Below are 19,220 nucleotides of genomic sequence, written 5' to 3'. Positions count from 1 at the left end.
TCATCTCTCGTCTCCCTCACACCAACGAGTCTATTGTAAGGAAAAGTGCATTTTAATTTGTTTTACGTTATATTTTGTTTTAGAAATGGTATGTGAATAAATATTTTTGTGTTGTGGACGAATCATCCGCGTTTCAATTGTTTCTTATGGGAAAACTTGCTTTGATATACGAGCGCTTTGGATTACAAGCATGTAGCCGGAACGTATTATGCTCGCAATCCAAGGTACCACTGTATAAGATATTTTTATTCAAAATCCACACATTGTTAAGTCTAAGTTAAATGCCTCAGAAATTTTAATTAGTACACATTTATGAGGAACTTTTACTTGTATAACTGGCTCTAGCAACTAGCTCATCGGCATATTTATACTGATTACAAATGTTTAAAATTGAATCAAGATGTTAAAAAAAGGTAACTAAATTTCACATATACCACAAGAACTGGAAAATAGCTAAAAACCAAGCTATACAGTGAACTTATCCTTTTTATTTACTGAACTTTTATGGATATAATAACCTGTGACACAGATGCCATACTATATTTTAGCCATATAAGACATTTATTTAAACTTCATACATTGCTATATCCAAGTTGAATATAATAGAAATTAATTAGTGAACATCTACGAGGAACTTTAAGTAAATAACTGGTTGTTGTAACTAGTTCATCAGCCTATTTATAATGACTACAGATGTTAATATTGAACTAAGAAACTCAATTTCATATATACCACTATGACTACAAAGTAGTTAACGACCTATATTGTTCTTACAATGTGAAAAAACTCATTCCTCTTCTGTAATTTTAACTGTACAAATATTTTGGTGTACACCTTTCTATATTCAATTTTAATGATAAAAACCCTTTTGTGCATATGTAAAGTAATTCAGTTCAAGCAGGTACATTTTAAAAAGTACTGATATTAATTTTAAGAAACGTAATGTACTCTATTTCCAATGTCTTTGTCTCACTTCCTAGTCTGATGATGGGATACCCTATTGCCAAAACCGGTCCCAAATAAATGAATATGTGATGAACTTATAATTATCACTATTTCTTGAATTGAATAGGTGCCCCATACCTAACAATTCTGAATGTAAATCCAGTTTCAATACGGAACCTAAAAATGAAGTTTTTGACATTAGATACTCCCATTTTATCATTATAGAAGCAGGATACGTCTCCTTCTGGTCTTACCCGGCGCTTTTGGATTGCTAGTGCGTTTGCTGTAGTAGTGAGGTATGTCTAAATTTTCTGTGGTAATTGTTACATCGAGTCCGTTCCATAAGTCATCAGGTGTTGTTTAGATTAGTTTTCGTTAGCCTTCTACGTTCCATAGCATGGCGTTCATTTCAAATAGACTCTCGTTCTTAGCCTTTGCTGGTTCATATTCTGCACTGATCGACATGTCAAAGTTTGATCCCAACTCACCTTTCTCGGCGAAAATTGAACTTCTGACTATTACTCCTTTTGGCCAGAAACCTGGTGATTTTACATTGTCAAGTTCTCCCAAGGAGAGGCCAAGTTTAAATGACTTATTTTTCCCTTTTGTTTCCAGCATTTCACATTGAATGTCACTGGTTATCATATTTTTCCTCAGAAAGTTTACGAGAGTTTCATCTTCCGCGCTGTGATGAAGGCCAAGTTTAAACGACTTATTTATCCCTTTTGTTTCCAGCATTTCACACTGAATGTCGCTGGTCATCACATTTTTCCTCAGACAGTTTACGAGAGTTTCTTCTTCCGCGCTGTGATGAAGGCCAAGTTTAAACGACTTATTTATCCCTTTTGTTTTCAGCATTTCACATTGAATGTCGCTGGTTATCCCATTTTTCCTCAGGAAGTTAACGAAAGTTTCTTCCGCGCTGTGATGAATGCTTCTTACATATAGCCATGTTTGTCCTGATTTTAAATTGAAGTCCTCGTCGGTTCTGGTCCCTCTGATGACTGATCCATCTCTTCGTTGTCTAGTTCCTTCTCTTTGGTGTTTGTTTTTAGGTGTTTCAGTTCTTTCACATTCCTTACTTTGTATTGGGTTCCCAGGTTTTTCATTTCTTTCAGATTCCTTAATCTGTATTGGGTTCTGAATGACTGTTGGATAGTGCTTGTTATGTCTTCTTTTGATGTTGAAATTTGAGAGACTGCTCTGGCATAGTTTAGTTGTTTCTTGTTGCTTTCAAAGTAGTCCAGTTGTTGGAGTTGTGCTTCTAGGACGAGTGTCATTTTTGTCATGAGCATGTTACCCATCTCGTCGATCTTTTCCTTTTGCTCCTCACACAACTTCTTATTTTCTGAGATAGCTTCTTTTATTTCTTTGTTAGTTTTCCTTTTCTGCGGCGAGGTGAGTAATAGTTTACATTTCTCACATAGCTAAAGGAGTTTGCAGTTTTTCAGTTTTAAAATCTCAAATTCTTCCATTGCCAATCCAGCACAGTCCTTGTGGTGCCATCTGTTGCACATGCCATCACACTGAATCGATATTTGATCGTCTCCAACTTCTCGGTGACAGGCACCGCAGAATGAAGCTTTATTATTCCTTGGTGTGTGTCTGTCATGTTTCGCTTTGCGTCCTTTTATTTTTCAAGATGTCTTCCTCTTATGTCTGGAGATGCTACTTTTTTTCCTCTAATATAGACCACTCGACGATAAGTTTCCTTGCGGATAATACTTCTTCACGTTGTTCGTATGATTTAAGTGTCTGTATAAAGTTTCTAATTAATTTTACCTGTGTATTATATCTTCTGCCTGGTCAGACTTCACAGCTCTCTAACTTACGACTTCATATCACTGCCACAGAACAGTAATATAAACTGTATGTTCTGAGCTGTCAGTGGAGAGATGGCGTGGAATGACATCAGTAGATGAATAAGTTTGAGTGGTGTCTTTAAAAGTAGGAAAGATCACAATATGAAGATAAAGTTGGAATTCAAGAGGACAAATTGGGGAATATATTTGTTTATAGGAAGGGGAGTAAGGGATTGGAATAACTTACCAAGGGAGAAGTTCAATAAATTTCCAATTTCTTTGCAATCATTTAAGAAAAGGCTAGGAAAATAACAAATAGGGAATCTGCCACCTGGGCGACTGCCCTAAATGCAGATCAGAAGTGATTGATTGATTGGGGCTCATTGTATTAAAATAAATATAATTAACTGGATTAAAGCCACTTATTAATTACGAAAACAAAGCTGAGCATTCCACCAAATTACAATGGCCTTCATTACAGTAAGTGAAATTCTGCTTCCGACAGTGATCATAGAAATTCATGAAAGAACGTGGAAGTCACGACCATATTATACACCGCCTCCCCACTAACTGGACTCGGGGATCGTCGCGCTGAGTCATGGTGGTGTTATGCATGTATTTATGGAGACCAGGTCTCCATGTACAGTGTTCTCCCTACGACCTTTTTTAATGGGCTGGAAATGCAAACAGTATAAAATTGTTTATTCAAATTATAAACCTATGTTATTGTCCGCATAATTACATCAGAATTCAAATGTTCATCTTGGTTGAATGTTCAGCTTGATTATGACGGAGTGTTGTGTGCGAGCGGGGGCTGTATTAGCATCGAATCGCATGCGGGTACTCGATTCCCGCCGAGGGCACAAACCGAGTAGTAAGCCCCGGTGATATACGATTGTGAATGAACAGTAGAACACTAGTCGTTCAAAATACTCCGTTGTGATTTAATTTGAGATAACACTAAATTGCGTAGTTTAATTTTGGCATTGATATTAATAATTCTTTGAGGGAACTGAATCGAAATGTTATCACCTTCATTTTGTACGTAGTATTCTCCGCCCGGCTACTTATTCCTGCAACCCAGCGGACGAAATTTTCTGGGGAGAACACTGATGTATTTGATCATTTGAAGCTGTCTTCCCTGTTTAAGTTATTTGGGCGCAGCTCTTTCTCGATGGCTTCCCTCACAAGTCGAGCATAGAAGTCTTTTACAGGTGCGATGAGCCTCGCTTGGTCAAAGAGGATTTGATGGTCTGTATTGTAGAAGTGGTCTGCTATGGCAGACTGGCTTATAGCATTTTCTGTGGAGGATGAAAAAACTTCACGTGCTCTGATGGAGGCCAATGTATTTTGGTGGAAAGCTTGGCTCTGTTTTAATAATACATAGGCTTTGTTTTAATAATAAATAACTTTAATCCAGTTAATTTTATTTATAATTCAGGCTTCATTTGTTCACTGTTGCGCTCGTTGCAACAAACGTGATATCTAGGACACATCTCTTCACCTTGCATATTTCAGTAGCTGGAATCAGGGCTGCATGATGGGCTCATCGATGCTTATAGCAGTGGGAAGAACACAATAACTCAATGAATTGTAATTACAAATTGGTTAATAACTCTGCATTTAGATGACAAACTGATTGATGTTACATTATCAAAGCCCCATGCACTATAAATCCAAAGATTACAAAGGACAAGATCAGAACTGAAGTGAATAGGCAGGAAGGTTTCTACTGGCAATGGTACGGCCATGTAATGAGAGAACTACCACTTCCAAGTGGAAATCAAGGAAACATTGGATAAAGACAGCAATATCAGAGGTGAAGGAGAAGGGATTTACGTGGGAAGATTTCCAACAACACAAATTTTTGAATATAGGAAGAAGTGGTGAGTACCAGACCTGGGAAACTGAAGTAGGAGAAAGACGATGATTATCATTATGGTCCATCAACACTTAAGCACTAACCATTCTGCATAATATTTAGGCTATGAGAAGTACCAGCAAACTCATTTCTGTAATAGAATTACTATGCACATACTTTTTGCATTTCATCCGGTACTGTCTCTCAATTCCTTCATTTCTTTTAATATGGACAGTTTCATCCTGGTCGCAGGTAATCTTGTGGGCGTGTTTGCTTCCGTCAATAACACGAGCTCCATCTCTTTTCCTCAAAGGTAACTTCTCAATTGCACAGTCTGAAACAAAGAAGTGGATAAAATATTTCAGCAATATTCAAAACATAATCAATTTTGAAAGAAAACCTATGTTCAACATGATATTCAGTAGAATCTCTCGATTAACTGTTCAGCGAATTATCTGATGGTCTTCTTGTTTTTATTATTTGCATTTACTTATTTACAGTATTACTCCGCATTTACGTTTTCCCGTCTTTTAATTTAATGTTTAATGTTATTTACTTTACATCACACTAACTACTTTTATGGTCTTCGGAGACGGCGAGGTGCCGGAATTTAGTCCCGCAGGAGTTCTTCTACGTGCCAGTAAATCTACCAACACGAGGCTGTCGTATTTGAGCACCTTCACATACCACCGGACTGAGCCAGGATTGAACCTGCCAAGTTGGGGTTAGAAGGCCAGCGTCTCAACCGTCTAAGCCACTCAGCCTGGCTTTTCCCGTCTTTTACAACATTTTTTGTTGGTCCTCTGAGATTTCCTATGCTCACAATGCATTAAAATCCTCAAATTTACGTTTGTGGCATTTTATGCTTCCCGCCATTTACACTACGACAGGCCGTTTGAGAGGAAAAAAACTGAGGTAAAATGGCGTCGCAACAAACCTAAAACGCTTTGAGTAACCATGGCATGACGACCAAATCAAACAACCATGGTCTATAATAACTCTTAGAACATTCAGTATTGAACTTCCGCTTAACCTACGCAGCACATTCTTTGATATCAGGTGTTTTCCACAACGTCCTAAACCTTATTTTCAAATCCGACGAGTTGAATTAACTCTCTAAATCTCACACACACACTTTCCACCATAATCCTATGACTTTTTAATGCAAGAAAACAAACACCCAATAGAAATAAAAAACATGTATAATACCGAACATACAGTATCTGGTAATGGCAAAATGCAGAGCCCAACAAAATGGCAAAGGAGAAGAAGGATATCAGGTTAAATACAGTATAAGCCACAAGAAGGAGACATTATTAGTATAGAATTTCGCACAATGTGCATGGAGTAGTTAATTTTCACAGAACTTTCTTAGAGAGAAGCCGCGTCGATTACACCACAGTACGTGATATCTGTCACATGGCCGACCGCATAGTTCACACAGACACTGTATATCCGGGACGTGGAACTTCTTCATGCTGCACACTCTATGGTGAAACCCATGTACTGCAAGACGGGTAACTATATGTCGAAGCTCGTAGTTCGAGTCCATCCAGTCAGTTGACATCATTGCTTCGGTCGCATAGAAATCGCCCCATATTTCTTTCCGTTTCTCTTGCAGCTCGTGTAATAATTGTTGATAGGCCTCAGTAGATGGCAGATGCAACTGCATGCGAAGTTCTTCCATGTAGTATTCCTGCCGAGCCAGAACATACACCAGGCGGGAAGGGGTGAATTTTGAAAGATTCATAGCCTTTTTCAGATACCTTGCTTTGACACTTTCTAATAATTTCAGGTCTTTCTTCTTCAGGTGGTCCCATATACATTCCAGAGCATACGTCAAGACGGGTGTCACTTTCACGTTATCAAGTGATTCAGTGTCTATCTTACCCCAGTTCGTTATTTCACGTACCGTTTTACACTTGCGTTTGTTGTTGGAGTTGTTAAAGTTATTGTCGCTGATTCGTCACATTTATTTTTGTTACAGTATTTGTTACGTTTTCTGTTCTTGTTATGCGAGTCGAGCAGTCGAAGTGAATTGCCGCGATCTTCCTTTCCCGTCGTGTGTATCTGTTAATCCTCCAAGTGCTATCGTCTCGCTACGAGACGATTCGGATCCTGGCTCAAGTGCTATCGTCTCGCAGTGAGACGATTCGTAAAATCGATATAACTCATAAAATCGGTATAACAATTAATTTTACGAATATGCTTGCTGCGAAATGAAATTCTCTATCTGGTAGGCAGTTCAAGTTGGTCTTTGGTTGGGGAGGGAAAGCAGTAAGCGGCGATTTGTCAGCTGTGAACTGGTCTTTGTTTACGTCAGCTCAAACTGTCCAGTTGCTTCGAGCGTTTTAAGATTATTGTTTGCTAGCCAATCTGTGATAACTGTGAGCCTGATTTCCTCTATTTTAATTGGTTTATTTTAGTTTAGTGATTATTAAAATATAAACATGAGTAAACTAAGAGGTCCAAGTGCAATTAGAGAAGCTAGTGGTTTTACGTCACACCGACACAGATAGGTCTTATGGCGACTATGTGATAGGAATGGCCTAGGAGTTGGAAGGAAGTGGCCGTGGCCTTAATTAAGGTACAGCCCCAGCATTTGCCTGGTGTGAAAATGGGAAACCACCTTCAGGGCTGCCGACAGTGGGATTCGAACCCACTATCTCCCGGATGCAAGCTCACAGCCGCGTGCCTCTAATAGCACGGCCAACTCGCCCGGTAATTAGAGAAGCACTGGAGGATTTTGGGAGTGATGAATGTGAAGACGACATTGAGAAGATTTTCCTGATGATTTATCAGTAGATGACTTTTCTTCTGGAAGTAGGGAAGAATATGACAATAATTTAGGCACCCATGACTATAGTGATGTGTCAAGTAGTGATGTAGGCAATCCAAACGTGCTAACCCTACCAGGCACATCTAGACATAATGACCACAGACTCTGTACGAGTTTTTTACCTGTGACTTTTTTATTATTCCTTGAAGCTTCTATTATTATATATCACTGTGCTTGTAATGACATTTGTCACATTTTGTATATCTTGGAATTTGATTTTAGATAGTGTAGTGCTTGTGACCAACCTTAAAAATTGGAATATCTTTTGATTTTTTAAAAAATATGACTAATCATTGATTATACTTTTACTGGTTACTTGTAAAGTAAAACAACCTACTATTATCTTATTCTCTAATTCTTCCTGAACAAATTGATATATAAGATGCCATACGTACACTGACTTAGCAAATGTCATGGGATTCTCAAAACATGTACTAGACTTACATAAATAAATATAAATTTTTTTTTTTTTGCTAGGGGCTTTACGTCGCACCGACACAGATAGGTCTTATGGCGACGATGGGATAGGAAAGGCCTAGGAGTTGGAAGGAAGCGGCCGTGGCCTTAATTAAGGTACAGCCCCAGCATTTGCCTGGTGTGAAAATGGGAAACCACGGAAAACCATCTTCAGGGCTGCCGATAGTGGGATTCGAACCTACTATCTCCCGGATGCAAGCTCACAGCCGCGCGCCTCTACGCGCACGGCCAACTCGCCCGGTAAATATAAATAATTAATATTTAGTACTGACTAGAAGGACCATCCACCTATATATTTGTTGTTGCAGGCGGGATCTATCGCTTCATGTGGTATGCGCCATACACGGTGCCTCTCATCGGCATGGTGCAGTTGAAATCATGATTCGTTCGACCATATCACGTTATGCCATTGTTCCAGTGTCCATCCCTGGTGACTGGCGACAAATGCGCGTCGTTGTGCCCGATGACGTTGGGTTAACAGTGGCACCCGTGTGCGGCGCCGGCTCCCATACCCCATAGAACCCATGTTCCTAAGGATTGTCCACTGGGAGATGTGTCTAGCACGGCCTGTGTTGAATTGAGCCGTGATTTGTTGCACGGTTGCCCGTCTGTCACTATTGACAATCCGTCTCAGATGTCGCCGGTCATGGTCATCGAGGGTGGCTGGACGGCCGGTCGTTCGTCTGTTGTGGACGGTGACACCCACATTCAACCATTCACGATACACCTGGACACGGTCGATCGTGTGAAGCCGAATTCCCGCACCACTTCCGAAATCGCACTTCCCATCCGTCGGGCACCGACCACCATACCCAGTTTGAACAGTGTCAGCTCACGACGACGTTACATGTTACACCAGTCACATGCACAGCCACTGCTCACAAGGTCTCCTATACAACTGCCGCTGGCACAGGGGGCGTGTGGTGCGCAGACAACACACCTGCGCATCAGTGCTCTGCTATCCCATGACATTTGCTTAGTCAGTGTAGTTACAAATTTGTATTTATTATAAATGTTTAAAAATGTATCTGCACGCTGCCTTAAGAATACTCAGCACTTAAGAGTGAACGTTCAGCACTTGGAGGGTTAATCCTTCTTTGTTATTGCTTTTTGTTTTCCTGCTAATAATGGAAAAAAGAAGGAAAGAAAAACTTTCACTATGGATGAGAAAGTTCGAATATTAGAAAAGGTTGATTCGTATCGCGGAACACGTGTTTCACTGGCACGCAAATTACAGCTTCCTGTATCCACGCTGAATACAATTGTGAAAAACAGAGGAAGCATTACATCAAGTGCTTCAGAATGTGGACCAAACTCCAAGAAAACGAAGTATGCGTCATACTGCAAATACGAGAAAATGGAAAAAACTTGAAGAGTTGGTTTGAAACTTCAAGAGCCGAAGACATTCCAATTGATGGTGTGCTCTTAAGGCAAAAGGCGCTTAAAGTGTCAAACATACTTGGCAATGAAAATTTCAGCGCGTCCAATGGCTGGATCGACCGATTTAGGAAAACCTATAAAACTGTTTGTGGGGAATCTAATGCAGTTAGTGATGAAACTGTGGAAGAATGGATCGATAGAAGATTGCAAGAGCTGGCCAAGGATTACGAACCCAGGAACAATTTTAATCCAGATGAAACTGGACTGTTTCTCAGTGTGTTGCCCAGCAAGACTTTGGCATTCAAAGGAGATAAATGCCAGGATGGGAAACAAAGCAAGATGAGGCTCACAGTGATGTTGGGAGCCAATGCTAAGCTTCACCCCTATATGATAGGGAAATCTGAAAAGCCTCATTGCTTCAAGAATGTGTGATCATTACCTACTGCCTACGACGCCAACCATAAAGCTTGGATGACCTCAGATCTTTTCCGACAGCAGTTAATTGCTCTGGATTCAAAAAAGGGTGTGCAAAATAGGAAGATCCTTCTTTTCATTGACCGTTGTCCTGCACATCCCGTGGATGTTAATTTGAGGAATGTGCAGTTAGAATTTCTGTCTGCTAACTGCACAAGCAAACTAAAACCTATGGATTTAGGGGTTATTCACTCCTTTAAGTCACTTTATAGGAAGAACCTGGTGCAGCGAATTTTATTCCTTATGGATGCTGGAAAGGATCCATTATCATTTAAAGTTTCAATCTTGGATGCACTTCACTTCATTGCAAAGTCTTCGAAACCCGTGAAACAGACTACCATCTCAAATTGTTTTTTGAAAGCAGTATTTTTCAAGAATCATCCTGAAACTCAGCTGCCACGAGAAGATTTTTTTTGATAGTTGATTTACGTCGCACTGACACAGATAGGTCTTATGGCAACGATGGGACAGAAGGGCTAGGAGTGGGAAGGAAGCGGCCGTGGCCTTAATTAAGGTACAGCCCAACGAGCTAGAATAACAGAGAGGCGGAAGCGCTGCCTGGGTGAAGCTAATAGAACGAACGTCCGCCATGTTTCCTGTGGTCAAACAAGCAAGGGGGCATGGGCCTTTAAATGACGAAAAGTGTAGAAAATACGCATTTCAGAATCACTGGGGAAGAATTAAAGACCGTTGCCGAAAGCTCAAAGCATTAAAAACCAGACTGCGAATACCGCCACTTCATCATATTGCAGAACGAGGCCAACATCACGATCAGTTCATTGTAGGGTAGTTCGAAATCATCGCACAGTGACATACGAATAGGGGCCTCGAAATCGGAACAAGAGCGTTACCCTGCTTGGCTGTTGTGGTTAAGCGTAAATTACAATAAAAACGGTGAACATAAATATTTACGACAGAAAGCCTTAAAATTAAAGGGAACTATAATAGGTTACAACCTCATTCTGTTCATATTTTTAAAATTATTGCATCCTCATGTTTACTGTCTTTCTTTCTTAATCTGTTTACCCTCCAGGGTTGTTTTTTCCCACGGACTCAGCGAGGGATCCCACCTCTACCACCTCAAGGGCAGTGTTCTGGAGCGCGAGACTTTGGGTCGGGGCATACGACTGGGAAGGAGAGTCAGTACCTCGCCGTTAACAGGGGCCTTGTGGGAGGATGGGAAGATTGGGATACATAAGGAAGAGGGAAGGAAGCGGCTGTGGCCTTAAGTTAGGTACCATCGCGGCATTTGCCTGGAGGAGAAGTGGGAAACCACGGAGAATCACTTCCAGGATGGCTGAGGTGGAAGTCAAACCCACCTCTACTCGGTGGACCTCCCGAGGCTGAGTGAACCCCGTTCCAGCTCTCGTACTCCTTTTCGAATTTCGTGGCAGAAACTGTATATAGGATAATATCTTTTGTTTATTTCCACCTACTCAATACATTATACAGTTTATGAAACTTTCAATACGGACGAAAAATGATTTTCATCACTTGTAATTTCGTGGCAGAGTCGGGAATCGAACCCGGGCTTCCGGGGGTGGCAGCTACTCACGCTAACCACTACACCACAGAAGCGGCCCATGAGACTGTACCACTATAATTGTTTAATGTAATTATTTATTATAATATAGGGGGCATATCGTTTTTTTCCTACTACCATATAAGTTACTGGAATGCCTTTGCTGGCAAGATGTAGTGTTTACAGTGCGCTATGTCTTCTGGTATGGGCTAGAATAAAATTGTTACTTTCATTGACCTGTCTCAGTCCCTTCCTTGGTTTTGACAATATGAAAGTGGCTGAGGTATGAGTGAATTATAGTAATGCCATTCCTTATGCAGCCAGTCCCTGCTATGAATACTGTGAAAATGTCGCTCATAGGGTCGGTTGGTGCAGGCATTTCAGTGGGCTTGGCAGACTGATGTGCAATAGCAACTTCTGGCTCGGCGAGGAAAGCAACGGGAAACTACCTCACTCCTCATTTCCCTAGTACGCCTCTTCAGTGACACCTAGGCCATCTATGACAGCTAATGGTGAACCTGTTGAGGATCCAACCAGCCTTCAGGCTGAATACCCAACATACATACAAGTTACTGGGATTACTAGCAGAAAGGTAACCTAGAAAGTTGTCCGATATGAAGTGTAGCCTAGTTTTAAATACCAAAGCAATTGGCATCTACAAGAAACCAAAACCCCATGGCACTACAGCCCTACCAAACGACCGCTGCTCAGCCCGAAGGCCTGCAGATTACGAGGTGTCACGTGGCCAGCACGACGAATACTCTCGGCAGTTATTCTTGGCTTTCGAGACCGGGACCACTATCTCACCGTCAGATAGCTCCTCAATTCTAATCACGTAGGCTGAGTGGACCTCGAAACCAGCCCTCAGGTCCAGGTAAAAATCCCTGACCTCGTCGGGAATCGAACCCGGGGCCTATGGGTAAGAGGCAGGCACGCTACCCCTACACCACGGGGCCGGCCATCTACAATAAGGCTGCATAAATTTCACAAATAGCAGTAAAATATTGTATTTACCATGCTTGGTGTACGTTTGACCGAAATAGGTGACTTTTCGTGGTTACGTTTCCTTGGTGGTGGGCGCTCTATTTTCTTTATTTGTAAATGTGAATGAAAATTAAATAGGGTTGGGACGGCATTTGCCAGTAATCACCGTTGGTAATTTTTTCTAAATGTAAAGAGCATAAGCGACTGAATTGAGTGGGATGTATCTCTTTTCATCCTCACATCGCATTGTTCCGTTATTTCCTTGTTCTTTAAAGAGAACCTGAAACATAATCCGACAAATAGAATAATTACTATGGCTATGCGTACTTTTGCTGTGTAAACAATAAAATGGATATAAACAAACAGAAATTACAAAATGGAATCTTGGCTATAATTCAGCAATACTTAAAAAATAAGATATATCCTTGGTTTAATTACTGCGATTAATACAACCATACGCTAAGCTTACGGTTGGCATTCTCGAGGATCTATCTTTACACTTCTTAAAACATAGGAAATTAATGGCATGCACGATCTCCCTGTCACCTCAACATATGCTCTCATGCCAATTCGCTTTGTTTTGACAACCGTTAACATGGCTGCCCCTTATCAACTTGCTTCAGCAGGGAGCGCTGATGTCAGGCATACAGCCCCTCTATGTTATTCTAGCTCGTTGGTACAGCCCCAGCATTTGCCTGGTGTGAAAATGGGAAACCACGGAAAACCATCTTCAGGGCTGCCGACAGTGGGGTTCGAACATACTATCTCCCGAATTCTGGATACTGGCCGCACTTAAGCGACTGCAGCTATCGAGCTCGGTAGAAGAAGATGGAGAAGAAGAAGAAGGCCTGCTACCTGATGTATGGAGAATGTTGCAGTCAGACTGCACTACTGAAGATTTTCTTCGGGTAGATGATTCTGTGATTGCTGCAGAGGAAAGAAGTGTGGAGGAGTTGGTTGCTGAGCAAACAGCAGCCGAGTCTCCCACCAGTGAGAGTGATGAAGCAGAGGAAGACAGTGAAGTGATGCCTACCAGTGCTGATGCAAGTGCAGCAGTGGATGTTTTACGCAGGTATTTGTCATCTGTAGAGGGGAGTGAAAATAATTTTCATAACCTTTATGAGCTTGAAAAACAAACAGAGGTCATAGAAATAAGAAGTGTAAACAGAGATCGATTCTGGATTATTTTGGTAGGAAGCAGTGATTGTGTAGTTTTCCATCTGGAATAAATTTGTGTTAATGTTGTAAATACAGGTACAACAGTAGCAATTAAAATGTTTCATTCAGAGAAAATATTGCATCTTAGATAATTCTATAGCCATTCTAAGAAAGTAACTACTGTATATTAGAAGAATATATTACACAAATTTTTAACCACCTACCTGTAACCTTCTCCTGGACAAAGGATGAGCAGGATTACAAAGGCAGAGTAGTCAACAGTTAATACAGTACAGTAATTAACTTACATGGACCTTTATTGGAGGTAAGTACAGTAAATCGATTGAGATTTAACTTAAATACTCCATAAATTAATAATATGCATTTGTGTAACATTTACCTCCTTTTCCAGAGCATTTTTATATGTACCTGTATAATTAAGATTTTAGGAGTGCTACAAGAGGACTTATGCGCTCTGAAACATGAAAATGAAAGCTTAAAAGACAGAATAAAGAAACTGGAAGATAAAGAAGACATTGGAGAAGAAAGATCGCCGTGGACGGAAGTGACGCGTGGCCATTTTAGGCCTAATGTTAAACATATGGGAGAAACTACGTACAACTTAAAACCGGGAAAAAACTCTTTGCAGTGCCAAAATAGATTTCAGTTATTGCAGCAAGTTCCAGAAGAAGACACACCAAGTTTTCCAAATAATTTTAAATCCAGTGGAGGTAAGCTACAGAAGAAGAAAACCAACCGAAAGTCACGATAGCCAAAGATTCATCTCTACGCAGACAGTCAAGGGCGGGGTATGGCAGAAGGCATCAAGGATGAGCTGCAGAATCCAGAGACTGAGGTTTTAGGACTAATAAAACCAGGTGCCAAAACTGAAGACGTCCTTTCAAGTTGTGATCCTGTGTTAGAGAAGGACAATTATGTGGTGATTGTGAGTGGTACAAATGACATTGCTGCAAATGAAGGTGAGGAATTAATTACGACTCTCAGAGGTAAGATTTCCAAACTACCTGACTCAAAAGTAATTGTAGTAAATGTGCCACCCAGGTTTGACCTTTTAGAGGACTCATGTGTGAACAAAGCTGTACATGATGTAAATATAAAAATCAAGAGATTAAGTAAGAGTTTTAGAAATGTCTATGTAGTAGATACTTTAGGTCTTGGCAGGCAAATGTTCACTAGACATGGGTTACATCTAAATGGTAATGGAAAAGCAACTCTCTGTAGACAAATTGCTACAATTATCAACAGAGATTTCCAAACTAATCTGTACTTAAGAAAACCCATACCACTAAACTGGCACATACAGGGAAACTTGCCAGAAAACCCAGACCCTTAAATCAAGATCTAAGTACAAGGATCTGGGTTCCAGGAAAGTTCTCAACTCATGAGTCAAACGTTACCCAATTGCAACAGTCAAGTTTTAGGGAGGAAGGAGGTCTGAGATTGCTCTTGGTAAACTGTCAGAGTGTAGTAAATAAACAATTAAAATTCGGTACATTGATGGAATCTTATGAGACGGATGTGGTGATAGGAGTGGAATCGTGGTTGAGAGAAGGGGTGGGTAATACAGAAGTATTTCCAGAAGGGTATACAGTCTATCGTAGAGACCGAGGAGATAAAAAGGGAGGAGGGGTATTTATTCTGGTGAAGGAAACTTATTGTTCGCATGAATGGTTTACTGATGAAAGGGATGAAATATTAGGGATAAAATTAGTTTGTGATAATATGAAGGAGGTGGGAATTATAGGAACATATAGGCCTGGAAGAGAGGAAAGAGACATGGAAATATTTGAGAAAATAATAGATTATACTCATAAAAACAATAATGATACGGTAATAATTGGGGGAGATCTAAACTTGCCTGAAGTTGAATGGAATGGAGCTGCAAGTGAAGCCCATGAACAGAAACTGGCAAATAAGTTAATTTGGGAGGGAGGTTTTACACAAGTAGTACAAGAACCAACCCATCTCAATAACTTGCTAGATGTATTCTTGGTTAAACCATGGGAAATTGTTGATAAAACTGAGGTAATTGAAGGAATAGGTGACCATAAGGCTGTAATAATGGATGTAGGACTTGTACCAAAAATGCTTAATAAAAGGGTCACAAAAGACAAGAAATTATACAGAAAAACTAAAGTTGATGAATTTGGGACTTACCTTAAATCACAATTCAGTTGTTGGATAAGTGAAGGGAATAATGTGGATACACTTTGGGCTAAATTTAAAGGAATCATTTGGGAAGGAGAGAAGAGATTTGTACCTGTTAAGAAGGGTAAAATGACCTCAGACCCTGTTTATTACACAAGGGAAATAAGAAAATTAAAAAGAAAATGTAGAATAGTAAACAGGAAAATCAAAGAAGGTAGGGAGAGTAGAAAAAGTACAGAACAGCTAATGAGGGAACTGAATAGAGTGTAAAAGGAAGCAAAAGAGAATTATATGAATGGCATTCTTCAAGAGGGTAATGACCACAAAGGGAAATGGAAAAAGCTGTATTCATATATTAGGAATCAAAAAGGAAAAGGAATCCAAATTCCTACAATGGTGGGAGAAGGGGGTGAACACTATTTAACAGATACTGAGAAAGCAAACCTCTTTAGTAGGGAATTCCGAGATTCAGTAGAAGATTGTCAGGACTTGGAAACTGTAACAGAAGATAGAGAGGGAGAGACACAGAGGGAAACAAGAAGCTTCTTATTCACAAATGAAGATATTTTCAGAGAAATCCAACTGCTTCAGCAAGGAAAAGCAGCAGGAAGTGATCAAATTACTGGGGAGGTATTAAAGACAATGGGGTGGTATACAGTGCCTTATTTAAAATTTCTCTTTGACTATGTCATAAATAATAGTGTGATACCAAAGGAATGGAAGGAATCTATAATAATACCAATTTATAAAGGAAAGGGTGATAAAAGGAAACCAGAGAACTACAGACCAATCAGCCTGACCAGTATAGTTTGTAAAATACTGGAGAGTTTAATAGCAAAGTACATCAGAGGGATATGTGATGATAAAAATTGGTTCATGAGGAGCCAGTATGGATTTAGAAAGAAATTTTCTTGCGAGGCACAACTGGTGGGATTTCAGCAGGACATATCAGATCAGTTAGATTCAGGAGGCCAGTTAGATTGCATAGCCATAGATCTTTCCAAAGCCTTTGATAGAGTGGAACATGGAATATTATTAAAGAAATTGGAGGGAATAGGATTGGATGTAAGGGTCATACGTTGGATAAGAACATTTCTAAATTCAAGGGTTCAGAAAGTCAAAGTAGGAAATAATATATCACAGGAAGAGAAAGTCTGGAAGGGAATTGCACAGGGTAGTATATTTTACAGAAAAACAATATATATACAAATCTCCACCTTATCAATACAAATTTATTTTACATTAAGCAAGTAAATATAGTCAAATAGTCAAGACTAGTTTCGACCCCTAGGGGGTCATCCTCAGTTGACATGCGATAAAAATTGTATTGTTCATAAAAACATCACATATAGTGGTAAAAGTTTGGACTAATTTAGACTGATCATTAATGTTGGTATGTCTAATGCATGACTAGTGTGCATCGTTCATGAAGACACATATCACCTTACTGCTACTGCCATCCAATTTTAGGTTATATAATATGGAACACACATATGTTTGTGTAACTCAACAGTGGCAAGTTCAACTATGTACACAATTGGCTATTGATTAGTCACATGAAAGTACAGAACACTGGCTTGAACATTTCTGATTGAGGTATCAATGCAACACCTTGCTTGCATACATCCTAGAAGCTAAATTCAGTTTGTAAGGCCCATTACTTCTGATTGAAACTTAGTATGAAGTTAAAATTTGAATAAAAATATTTGCTAATGTAGACATTAAAATGTTGTTAAAATGGGCATATAGTCAAAAACAGTGGTATGTATGCCACACATGTCTAGTTAAAAATACATTACATTGATGTTGTTTATGTGCGGTACAACATGTACACTGATTTGAAATAAATGAGGTTTGTATATATAGTGTTCCAACAAAATGGATCCATAAAAATATTATATGTAAAGACAATTGGTATTATAATGATCCGCTGCAGATCAGGTAATGCTGTTTATTTATCTGGAGATATTATTGGCAGCTACAGATATTGGAGTTATTAGAATATTAATGGAGCATGTTTTCTTCCGTAGTCGCGATGTTTATAGTTGGTGGCATTAGTCAAATATGTTGAAAGTTATGCGTCTTGGTGCACGTTGATTTGTCCTGGAAGCTTATATGTTGTAAAAAACAAGGTGGAGTGTGTAAAATGTTGGAACCGTGCGTTCTTTGTAGCTGCTCCCAACAGGCAGCTACAAAGAACGCACGGTTCCAACATTTTACACACTCCACCTTGTTTTTTACAACATATAAGCTTCCAGGACTAATCAACGTGCACCAAGACGCATAACTTTCAACATATTTGACTAATGCCACCAACTATAAACATCGCGACTACGGAAGAAAACATGCTCCATTAATATTCTAATAACTCCAATATCTGTAGCTGCCAATAATATCTCCAGATAAATAAACAGCATTACCTGATCTGCAGCGGATCATTATAATACCAATTGTCTTTACATATAATATTTTTATGGATCCATTTTGTTGGAACACTATATATACAAACCTCATTTATTTCAAATCAGTGTACATGTTGTACCGCACATAAACAACATCAATGTAATGTATTTTTAACTAGACATGTGTGGCATACATACCACTGTTTTTGACTATATGCCCATTTTAACAACATTTTAATGTCTACATTAGCAAATATTTTTATTCAAATTTTAACTTCATACTAAGTTTCAATCAGAAGTAATGGGCCTTACAAACTGAATTTAGCTTCTAGGATGTATGCAAGCAAGGTGTTGCATTGATACCTCAATCAGAAATGTTCAAGCCAGTGTTCTGTACTTTCATGTGACTAATCAATAGCCAATTGTGTACATAGTTGAACTTGCCACTGTTGAGTTACACAAACATATGTGTGTTCCATATTATATAACCTAAAATTGGATGGCAGTAGCAGTAAGGTGATATGTGTCTTCATGAACGATGCACACTAGTCATGCATTAGACATACCAACATTAATGATCAGTCTAAATTAGTCCAAACTTTTACCACTATATGTGATGTTTTTATGAACAATACAATTTTTATCGCATGTCAACTGAGGATGACCCCCTAGGGGTCGAAACTAGTCTTGACTATTTGACTATATTTACTTGCTTAATGTAAAATAAATTTGTATTGATAAGGTGGAGATTTGTATATATATTGTTTTTCTGTAAAGTAATATCCATCAATACGGAAATGAAACTTATAAATAACAACAGGGTAGTATAATCGGTCCGTTACTTTTCTTAATATACGCAAATGATTTAGGGAACAATATAACATCGAAAATAAGATTGTATGCAGATGACATAATTGTTTATAGGGAAATAAATAACAATGAGGATTGTTCAGAATTACAAAGGGACCTTGACAGTATCCAAGAATGGGTTGAAGAAAATAATATGAAGATTAATGGAGGCAAATCAACTGTTACAACATTTACAAACAGGAGCTTTAAAACTGAATTTGAATATACTTTGGATGAGGTAGTTATCCCAAAGGATGCCAAGTGCAAATACTTAGGTGTGAGATTTGAAAGTAATTTGCACTGGAAGGGTCATGTTGATGACATTGTTGGGAAAGCATACAGATCGTTACATGTCATA

The 19,220-nt window shown here is 39.3% G+C and overlaps 1 protein-coding gene across 1 annotated transcript in view; it reads right to left on the bottom strand.

The window, feature by feature from the left end:
• Positions 1 to 19,220, bottom strand: part of LOC136857454 (STING ER exit protein) — a 37,316-nt gene that overhangs the window by 15,435 nt on the left and 2,661 nt on the right. Inside the window, exon 2 of the mRNA XM_067136124.2 lies at positions 4,786 to 4,942. Coding sequence (XP_066992225.2) covers positions 4,786 to 4,942 — 157 coding nt within the window. The remainder of the gene's footprint in view (positions 1 to 4,785; positions 4,943 to 19,220) is intronic.

The sequence above is a fragment of the Anabrus simplex genome, chromosome 1 (assembly GCF_040414725.1).
Source record: "Anabrus simplex isolate iqAnaSimp1 chromosome 1, ASM4041472v1, whole genome shotgun sequence".
Lineage (NCBI taxonomy): Eukaryota > Metazoa > Arthropoda > Insecta > Orthoptera > Tettigoniidae > Anabrus > Anabrus simplex.
This window is presented reverse-complemented; position numbering and strand designations above follow the sequence as displayed.